General features: G+C 34.1%; 1 protein-coding gene across 1 annotated transcript in view; it reads left to right on the top strand.

Moving 5' to 3' along the window:
* Positions 1-4,302, top strand: part of LOC149803318 (sodium-coupled monocarboxylate transporter 1-like) — a 41,087-nt gene extending 36,785 nt beyond the window's left edge. Inside the window, exons 12-15 of the mRNA XM_089951356.1 lie at positions 1,194-1,399; positions 1,982-2,079; positions 2,579-2,697; positions 3,688-4,302. Coding sequence (XP_089807482.1) covers positions 1,194-1,399; positions 1,982-2,079; positions 2,579-2,697; positions 3,688-3,936 — 672 coding nt within the window. The 3' untranslated portion in view covers positions 3,937-4,302. The remainder of the gene's footprint in view (positions 1-1,193; positions 1,400-1,981; positions 2,080-2,578; positions 2,698-3,687) is intronic.
* Positions 4,303-11,942: the final 7,640 nt, after the last annotated feature.

Below are 11,942 nucleotides of genomic sequence, written 5' to 3' on the forward strand. Positions count from 1 at the left end.
CTAGCAGCATGGTTTGAAACAGTCATACTACCCTAGCAACATGTGTTGAAACTTTCATCCTACACTAGCAGCATGTGCTGAAACATTCGTACTACCCTAGCAGCATGTGTTGAAACATTTGTACTATCCTAGCAGCATGTGTTGAAACAATCGTACTACCCTAGCAGCATGTGTTGAAACATTCATACTACCCTAGCAGCATGTGTTAATACATTGGTACTACTCTAGCAGCATGTGTTAATACATTGGTACTACCCTAGCAGCATGTGTTGAAACAGTCGTACTACCCTAGCAACATGTGTTGAAACATTTGTACTACCCTAGCAACATGTGTTGAAACATTTGTACTACCCTAGCAACATGTGTTGAAACATTTGTACTACCCTAGCAGCATGTGTTAATACATTGGTACTACCCTAGCAGCATGTGTTAATACATTGGTATTACCCTAGTAGCATGTGTTAATACATTGGTACTACCCTAGCAGCATGTGTTAATACATTGGTACTACCCTAGCAGCATGTGTTAACACATTGGTACTACCCTAGCAGCATGTGTTAATACATTGGTATTACCCTAGCAGCATGTGTTAATACATTGGTACTACCCTTACATTTAAGATGCAGAGCATTCAACACTTAGGAATGAATATATGTATATATGTTGGTTAAATTATTCTAATTTTAATTTTAGAGCAACGATTAATATTTTATTTAATTTGAATAAATGTGCTTATATGACTACATTGGCAAACACATTAGATGGCACACTTTTTATCAAATTGATCCATGAGAAAAATCAGAACTGAGAACATATTACTCCTGGAAAATAGCGGACAACTTTACTCTAGGAATATAAAACCTTCTGAAAAGGAATAAACATAGAGTATTAAATGATAAAATATTGGAAAAAGGAAAAGCTTCTTTTATATAAAAAGGTATATACAACAATCAATACAGATTAACCATGTAAAATCCTTAAAAATATTGTCAAACTGTACCATATAAATCACATGCCCCAATCCTCCAGTCAAGATTTACTCAGGTGACATATGGTAGATCATCAGTGAGTTTTCTAACTGAGATTTCATTAAAAAAAAACATGTTAAAACAAAAAGCTTCTTTCTCAGAGAGAGAGAGAGAGAATTTTGATTTATTGAGCATGTTAATGCTGTATACTTTTCTTTCCAACAGGGTGGACTAATAGGGATTCTGTCATCACTAGCACTGGATTTGTGGATCGTATTTGGTACATATGTGAACAGAGTTAGTGTTACTTTACCGTCCCCTCTCTCGACGGAGGGCTGCAACTGGAATATTAGCAGCAACACCACACCAGCACCACCTAACGTCACTACTTTCATGGCATCAGGGTCAACATTGGTCTATGACAAATACTCGTAATAAAAGGATTAATATTTACTCACATTCAGAGAGAGAGAGAGAGAGAAATATTTTTGTCTCATAATTTTATTAAATTTTCCAAATGGTAAATACTAGTAGATATCTAACAGATCAACATACATACATACATACATACATACATACATACATACATATATTAATACATACATACATACATTTGGATTTATTTTGTTTTCAAACTCAATACGAGATAAATAATTTGAAAGAGTTAAAAAAACATTTGATGATGTGAAGAAAAGGAATTGGAACATATTTGGAAGATCCCTGGAAATGACTAAAACTGAAGGAGCTTCTGGGTTTTTTTTCCTCATCCCCTGCTCTAGAAGGGTTCCATCTCACAGACACAATGCCTACTTGCTTGTGGACACCCTCCCTTCCCTCCATTATGGATGATCTTCATCATCTTTCTATAAGTTTCTTGCAATAAAACAATATCTAGCTGTTTGGTGACATTGAAATTTTAGCAATCAGACTAAATGAAATTAAAAACTGTTTTCTATTAATGAATCCATGAACATTTACAATTATCATATACTCTCTTGACTTTATGTTTCCAGGGGAGTTGACAGGATATATTCCATGTCCTATGTCTGGTATGCAGGTCTTGCTGTATTAACGACTGTCGTTGTGGGTGTTATTGTCAGTTTCCTTACAGGTAAAATAATAAAAAATTGTTCTTAATTATAATTCATTTGACAATGTAGATGTGGAATGAATGCTTGGAAAATGTGCTTCATATCTCCTCATTACTAATTTTCACTCAATGTCTAAGCATTTCTTCTTGTGTTCATCAGATGTTGAGAGACATTCTGTGTATTTGTTCTCTTCTCAGACTCCAGAAAAATATTGAAAAATCATTACTTGCTAACATTATATTAATATGCATAAACTTGCAATTTTTATTACATATTTATACCGCCTATTTTTTTATATAAAAAACAACATCAATATGAAATTTACCTAATAATATTTCGTGTCACAGATGTGTTGTCCCAGTATTTTTAATCTCATCTTTCAACATTTTCTGATATATTTACATCGAGGAAACTAGATGTTATTAAACAAGTAATAAAAGAATAGGTACATCAAATAAATATTGATAAATCTACCTCCATGTCTTAAAAACTGTAGGATTTCTTTTCTTGCATTTCCAGGTCCAACAAATCCAAGCACTCTAAATCCAAAGCTTATTTGTCCGTTTTTTGATACTTTCTTTCCCTGTTTGCCCGAGAAATGCCTGCAGTTCCTAAGATTTGGGGTCAAACACAAGAGGGTAAGGTTGTGCCTATAAACTAAAATGGCATGTGCTATACCAAAACGTATATTTTACAAATTTCCTGACTTTAAGAAAAAAAATTATTGTACTTATACTATTCAAGTATGAACGTAATTTGTTTTATGCTTTGGTCATTTTAGCTTTAAGACAATATATGGCAATATTAAGCCAATTATGCAACCTTTCGCCAAGGACAGACTGAGTCAGCCAACTGTATCAAACTCGTGACCGATGGATTATGAGCCTGACAACCTACAACTGATCTAACATGACTGAAAGTAAATATAACTGTGTATTTATAAATTAAAGTTTGTTAAAACATTTAAATTCTCCTAGTCCCTGTGTGTTTTACAGACTGACTTAACTCCTTGTTTTTCTTCTGTAATCCATGCATTTTTGTTCCCTGAAACTGTTATTAAGATTACATATACAAAGGAAAGGACATAATAATGAGTTGAGTTTTAGTATTTAATATATAATTATTTGTCCTAAATATTATTAGAATGCTTATGTTTTTATTTCCTCTAATTCATCAGACCTATCTTTGCCCCCTTCATATATATATATATATATATATATATATATATATATATATATATATATATATATATATATATATATATATATATATATATATATATATATATATATATATATATATATATATATATATATACCATCGAGCATAGCTGCATCATTCTAAAATCTATAAATGTGCGTGATTTTTCCCGATATTTAGCAGACAATAACTATAACCTACACTTGGCTTAGTAACCGATCTTAGAAGCTTTCTGGAGCAAATGCATATTACAGTACTGAATGTAATTATCTGTCTGATTTAGTGTACTCTTGTACTCAAATATTTCATTCTAAAACGTTTCTACCCATCCAGGTCTTTCACTTACAACTTTATCATTAAAATAATAACACACAAAAAAAAATTTTTAAAACTTGAATAAAGATTTACTCACTTTTAATCTGCCTCAGGTATATCAGCAGGAAACCCTTCAGAGGACAAAAGACCGGAAATCATTGTCTTTAAAGCCAAATGCGCAGATGGGATATGACAACAATGGAGCAGACATAAACACATCCCCAGTGAAACCCAAATTATCACAAGCCATAATCGGTGATGACAAGAAGTCACCATTGATGCAACACAAATACGAAAACAGTGGTGGAATAAGTAATCTGGGTTATAATCACTCTGATTCTCAGCTTGTAACAAGATTTTAAATCCAGATTAATGTGAAACTGCAAAAACATTAAGTTGAAGATGAAGGAGAATTAATGGATCAAATTCTATCAATTTGATTACACCTATGATTCTGAAGTTAGCAGAACCTTAAATTGACATTGTATAGTTTGAAAATTACTTTGACAATATCATTATGATATGAATTTTTGAGGGGGTATTTTCATCATCTTGCTTCCAGTATTGGTGATAAAATTTTGTTCTGAATGGAAAATATAATATTGACATGCATTACACAATGTGTGACTGAATAAACTAAATTCATTAACATCAAGAACGTTTGGAAATTTTGTCAATGTTTTTAGGAGAGAGAGAGAGAGATGACAATTTTTTTGTCTCCAATAGGGATGGAGAGGAGAGAAATAAGGATCAGAGGGAGTTCACTGTAATTTGTTTCCTTCCAGACATCAAGATGGACTCAAATGTCACAGATTCTGCACATGTGCACATACCTTGCATGGAATCTATATTTTCAATTCTGCACATGTGCACATACCTTGCATGGAATCTATATTTTCAATTCTGCACATGTGCACATACCTTGCATGGAATCTATATTTTTGATTCTGCACATGTGCACATACCTTGCATGGAATCTATATTTTTGATTCTGCTCATGTGCACACACCTTGCAGAGTGGCTGAGTGGTCTAAAGCACTCTCCGTTATGGATCACTGCCATCTCACCTCAGTCTACATGGGTTCGAGTCTCGGATTCAGCCAATGTGGGTATATGAGAAAGCTTGCCAATAGCTTCTCGTGGGTCGGTGGTTCTTTCTGGGGTTTTCCCGGGTTCTTCCTCCACCATTAATACTGACCGCCATGTGTGCTGAAAAATGGCGTTAAACCCTACAACAGCAACAACAAAAGCACACACCTTGCATGGAATCTATATTTTCAATTCTGCGCATGTGCACACACCTTGCGTGGAATTTATATTTTCAATTCGGCGCACGTGCACACACTTTGCATGGAATCTATTTCTTCACTTCTGATACAACAAGCTCATGTTAACACTTGACCTGACCATACCATGAAAACCTTCATTATAGACCTAGGTATGATACAATTTAATGTTGACACTGCAACTGACAGATGAATGAAGCTATTTCAACAAATATGGATCAGCCATTATAGTCATTTCAAGCAATCACACAAAAAAAACAAAAACAAAGAAGCATAAATGCAAAATCTCAATAAACTGCAAAAATAGTTTTTAACCAGCCTAAACGCTTTCAACTGTCATCAAGACTTTGTCAAAGGCAAAAACAAAACAAAGACACGACAAACAATTAACTCATAAAGCATTCAAATTGCAAAGGTTTACAGAACTATCTCTAAATAAAGTTAAATCTTAAGAACGTTTGAAGTTCCATCTAGTTGGCTTGAACTAAACTGATGATATTATGAACCAGATGGTATTAGCCTACAAAAGGAGGAGCTATAGCACCATTTGTGGTTTCTTGTAAAGTTGGGTAACTGCAGATTATATTCCAGATATGTTATTGTTTCTGCGATGTGAATAATGACCATAACAATGACTCTTGAAAGGAATAAAAACAGTAGTGGTAAAAGTTGAGTGAGTGAGGATTTGTGTTTTTTTAACGTATATTTCATTTAATTTATACTTGATATAATTTAATTGTTTGTAAGTTTTAAAAAAATTTATTTTAATTTCATTACATGTCATAGTAATGTGATTTTGTTTACTAGGAATTTAATATTTTCCAGAAATTAGTTTGACCTGACTCTTTTCATAAACACCTAGTAGTAGAAACACTGTTTATGTTTTTGATTTAGTTCCCGACCTTGATTCAGAAATCACTGAGACAAGTAAACAACTTTCTATTTTTATGTTATTCTTGGATTAGTTTTTATCAAGGTCATACTGAGTACAGCCTCTATTTTGCAATTCTGAGTTTTCCAAAATTGCACAGTAGTTAGATTTAATAGTGATGTTTAGAGAGATATTTCTCAGCTTGGGCTTTTACCTTGGACATTGGAAAGTGTTTCGTTGTGACCAATTTGGAGTTACATTTTAATTTTTATTCAATTTTTTAGGATTCTAAAAGATTAATTCTCTTTCCTGGAAATATTTGAGTGCTCATACAGAATTCTTGGACAAAGACATTTCTTGAGATTTTGTTCGGAAATTCAAACACCGAAATTTTGTTTGTAAATCAACAAAGAACAGTAGACACATCTGTAATATAAAGGCTACAGTATACGTCATCACCTTCCATCTTGGATTTCTTTGTTGGGACTCGAACTTGAATTCAAAAGAACATTTCATTACTAGGACTTTTAAAATTTAACTCACGTATTATTCTTGGATTATTTCTGGATTTTATTTCTTAAAACCTTAAATTCTTATTTTTCCATTTTTCCATTGTTTTTCCAGGGAAATAAATTATTTGTTACATTTTTCAAAGCTTGTTGTTTTCTCTCTTTCTTTTGTTACTGTTTATTAGAGCCTAAACATGTATAATAAGAGTTTCTAAGAGCTACAAAAGCAGTAGTGATTAAAGCTGAGTGAGTGAGGATTTGTGATTCTAAGAGGAACAGTCTGATTTAAGGTGATGTGTTGATTAATTGATTGCTCTTGTAATCCACATTGCAAGTTCTCATCAATTTTTCACAACTTTTTTTATGGTAAACACTGGTAGATATGAATTAATTCAAAATTGTGTCCCTTTTGGGATTACTAAAATAAGTAAAACAAAAAATAAAGAAATTAAATAGTGCTCTTAATTTCTTACACAGAAAAGCTCTGACAGATTTAATTGGTGGGCAATAATTATATTTTTAGTTTGGGTATCATGCATATGATTCTGATGGGCCAGGGCAAGAACTTCTTCAGTAGCAAAACTTGTTATAGAAATTATTAACTCCTTAGGATATAAGGAAGAATTTCCATGCAAAAGCATTGATGCACATGTAAGTAGATACATTTTTATGTAAGGGCGATGTATTTATTTCAACACTGAAATCGCCCTTAGAATAAAGCTATGGATACAGTTGTAAGTCACCAGTCTTTTTGATAGTCAGAAGGATTGCGTTAATCTTAACAATAACAGCCAAGAAAGCAGAAGTCTTTTAATTAGATCTAAGGAATAATGTCACCACTCAGCACTATCGAGGCTAAATAAGCCCCTCTACTATGTTGCAATTTGCACTCCAACTTTGAATATTATACCTAGGTCAACCATCTTGACGGTCATGCCAAGATAAATATTCAAAAGCACTGTTTATATACTTTTTACCTCAATGGTTCAGCTATACAACCAAAATTAATACAATAATACTACCTATTTGGTGTTTATTGTTCCTGCTTTACAGCTTGTATTGTTATGTATGTCTATTTTGTGTGTTTCACTGGCACGTAATTTGCACATTGCACATGATATATATAAAGAGGGGTTTAAGAGTTTTAAAGTTTATCCTAATAATGAACCTCTGTATAAGTTCAGGGTGATTTCTGTATGGATGGTTATGTCAGGTGAGTTCTGTTACGACGTGAGATTTTGTGTGAAATGTCATGTAGAAAATATTGCGATGTAGAGCCGTATGGATGTATATAAGAACTTAGAGACGGAAAATTAATTCATGCCTATTAATTCATGCCTATTTTCCTATGTTCTTGTTTTAATATCAGTCTGCGGATGTTTTTAAGGTTTTCTTTCAATATAATTTGAGAGGAATCCATTTCTTTGGATTATTCATTGAAATTAAAAGGTACTCTTTGACTCGAGATTAAATTATTATTAGGTGACTGTTGTTTAATTATTCAACAGAGTTCTGGACAACGTCGTTCTCATACATCAAGACTGTTGGCACATAACCACATTCGAAGACATTGAATTCATTCAAAGCAGTCGATTCTTTTAGACTTGTGTTGACCATTTTAGGACTATTTTGGATTGAATTCATAACAGTGCAAGATCCTCTTAAATTTTCATTTTATAACTTGAAGAAATAAAAATTTAAGTTTTACCCAACATTTAGGTCTTGGTTATTTCTGTTACTTAGATTAAGATCGTAGAGTAGTTAAAGAACGTAACTTTGAGAGCCGGACCGGTATAAAGTGAAGTTGTTTGCATTGACATACTGTACACTGGAGAAAATGCTGGCATACATATGTGCTACTTTCATGTACTGTGACTATTTCTTTACATGTGGTAATTATGGAAACTATGCACTATTAAAGCAAACAGGTAATAAATAGGCATCTCCATTGTGTTCGAAAATGAACCTGTACTAGTTAGCAGTTATGACAAAAACGAAAATTAATTTTGCCGCGTTAGACAATACCATCTTCTGAAAGAGTAATGAGTGAAGTATAAAATGTATCAAAAGTAAAATACTTACGGGCTCGTTTTCCAATCTACCATTTGAAGCCGTGAATTTAAAATGACTAAAATGAGTTAGTAGTCTTTTGAGAGGTGTACATCTCAAGAATAGTATATGTATATGAATGCATGTTTTGGTCCGGGCTTCACTGATATAGGATAGCCTTTTAAACCTCATGACTTTCCCTTAAATCACAAGCAAGTCTGCTATATGACGACGTTTGCACGACCCCGTGATGAGCCAAAAGCGATGTTTCTGTACCTGGCTTATGTACTGTTATGATATGGTTTGCATCATAACCTTCTTCTCGTGTCTTGCTATGAGAAGGGATTACTCATACGTTAAGAAATGTCTTTGCCCATGTTCAGAGAGAGAGAGAGAGAGAGAGAGAGAGAGAGAGAGAGATAAAAAGGAATTCAGACTCTCCAACAAGAGCGTCACCAATAACCGTGAAGATACGACTACATCTTGGGGAAGGAGGTACGGAATCGCTGTAAGGAAAAGACAGAGCTGTTCTGATGAGTGCAACGAATTCTTTATTGATATATATATAATGCTAAATTCTAAAGACACATTTTTAAAGCCTTTATGTTTAAAATGCAAGAAATATATATAAACTTACACTTTACCATCGTGCTTACCAACTTTATTGTATATATTGATTGGTAACTTTTAGAATGTAATATAGATAGTTAAATCTCGATTAACTTCATGATATCTAACGAGTATAAATTCATTAGTTGCGAATAATGCAACGATCATTTTGAAGAAATGTATCGTGCTAAAATAGGATACTAATTTGGAATAGGTTACTCAACATTACTCGATATTACTTAAGGAATCTTTAGGCTGCAAATTAAATCTAAACATGAAGTTGGCAGCGAATTCATCTTTTCCAATAATACATACCACAAATACAATTAAACATTCCATTATATTATAATATAAAATATAAGAACTCACAAAAATGTTGGAAATTATGAACTTTACGTTAAAGTCTCAAATATTAAAAAGTACACATTCTTTAAAGAAGTTTGAGAACGCAGACGATTCTATCTGTAAGGAAAAGACAGAGCTGTTCTGACTGGTGCAACGAATTAATTCTTCGTAAGCCTGATTCGCTATTTATAGAGTTTTTTTCGTTGGCTCAGTCTTAGTGAGAACATGCCCCTTTGAACTTTTCCGTGGCGATCGTGTGAACTATCTGCGCAACGCATCCAATATTGATATAATAATTTGCATGTTCTGCAGCTGCCCCCCAATTCTAAATTGATGACATTTAGATACGAGCGAAATGTATTTTGTGCTGACTATTGTTGATTTTTAGTTACAAGCAAAATGTATTTTATATTTTGTACTGACAATTTGTTGATATTTATTTACGAGCGAAATGTATTTTATTATTGTATGGGTTTCTGCACCTGCTTGTAAAGTGCGATCTTTATAAAATAGCACACAGATATATAAATTTTATCTCCATATATTTTAGTGGAAAATTATTTTCAATATAAATTAATGAAAAATTATTTTAATACAGTTTAAAATAAATTTCAATCGTAATACTTTTACTTAAAAGTTCTGTCCTAATAGTACTATCCCTATGAGAAACTCGGAGTCTGGAACCCTACTCTACCATCTTATCCTCGTCAGCTTCCTTAAGCATACGGCAGGGTCAGGAACATAATGGCTTTGTAGAACTAAGTTTTACTTTTATAGTGATCCATCTGCGCTCCCACATATTTGCACTTCGTCTGTCAAAGGGCATGCTTGCTTTAGCAATTCTGGCGTTGGTTTCAGCGTCGATGCCGACTTTAAATGATAGTGTGCTACCGACATATGTGAACTTTTCCACACTCACAGAGACAACCACAGCGTCTGAGCACTGCTGCATGGATGTGAATTACCGATATTACAATTATACACAAAATACAGCGTTTGATCACCAGCTGCGTGGATATCGATTACTTGACTGCATTCCAATCGTAGAACTGCGTAAAATAATAAAATATTCGCAGTATTTTAATTTTTAGTCTGGTTCGTTCTTAAAGGAAAATTCAATATTTTATATGACTATGATTCAGAGGGATTAAGAGATTCCGCTGTGGATAGAGATTCCCGCTGTTATGTCAAGATAACAGATACTAGGATCATTTGAAAATAGCTATGTGAATCATCTACTGTGAACTAATAACGCTGATGTGATGTCACAAGTTACTACTTTTACTTCTTTTAATAGTTGTACTGGAAAGCGGAAAAATATCGAATACCCCGAATGTTCTTAATCCTGCCCAGAAAGGAGGGGGGCGGGGGGGCGGGGGTGGGTGGGCGGGGAATATGTGAGAAGATGGTGAATTAGGTCGACAGTTATTACGTACTTCTGACAAAGTGACAAGATACAAGGTGTAGTTGTTTGCATTTGCATCCTGCTTGTGTGTGTGTGTGTTTTGGATTTTTAACCTAGCTTTAACAATTTTTCAGTCATATCGCTACGATGTCTGCAGTGTGACAGTTTATAGTGATGTCTAGCATTGGGGCATCATGCCGCAGACATATAGCATGATGTCCCACCCAGTCACATTATCCTGACACCAGGCCGACCAGTCCTAACACTAACCCCTTAATGCTGAGCGCCTAGCGAGGCAGCTGTTAGTACCATCTTTGTAAGTCTTTGGTATGACACAACCGGGGTTCGAATCCGCGAACTCCCGCATCCGAGGCGGACGTTCAAACCACTAGGCCACCGGATCGGTGCATCCTGCACAGTGGTGTTTACATTCATTACTCTCAACCAATAGATTATCAAAAATTTATCCATAATTTATTTTAGCAATGTCATCATTCTAAAATTCTTTGTAAGTATAATGTACCTACAAGAAGAGCATCCTCGACGATGCTTATGCTTATGCTTATATATATATATATATATATATATATATATATATATATATATATATATATATATATATATATATATATATATATATATATATATATACGTGGCAAAGAGGATTTAATCAGTTTGTACCTGCTATTATGCTATTAGAGCACAAAACTTCTGGTCTGGACGTCGTGACAGCGGTGATGCTGGAAGTCTTAATGAAGCCACAGTACTACAAATCAATGAGTGCCAGATTCAAGACCCTGCCGTCAAAGGGATCAGGTTGGTTCGTTGGTTGGTATGGGTTAATGCCATTTCTCAGTACATGATAGGCTATACATGGCGGCCAGTATAACTGGTGGAGGAATATCCCGGGAAGGACCACCGACCCATGGTAAGTGACTGGCAATCTTTGCCACATACAAACGTTTACCGAGCCTGATACTCGATCCCACGCGGACTGTTGTGAACTTGTAACTCGGATGCGATGTCCAAGTTACTAGCCTTCTTTTAATGACTGTGTTGGATGCGAGACATTTCATCAGATACCAAAATCGTTCGTAATCTTGACCACAGAGAGAGGGGGCAGGGGAATATGTGAATAGATGCGCATTGGATGAAGTTTTCAACAATCCTTAATTTTATGACGAAAATAATCTATTCATTTATTTGAGAGGGTTAATTAGGTAGCGCTCTACAGATAATATTTACTTCTGACATACTGACATAGTGCAGAGTGTAATGTTCACATCTGCATTCT

This window comes from Sinohyriopsis cumingii, chromosome 3, assembly GCF_028554795.1.
Source record: "Sinohyriopsis cumingii isolate HCF-2022 chromosome 3, ASM2855479v2, whole genome shotgun sequence".
Classification (NCBI taxonomy): domain Eukaryota; kingdom Metazoa; phylum Mollusca; class Bivalvia; order Unionida; family Unionidae; genus Sinohyriopsis; species Sinohyriopsis cumingii.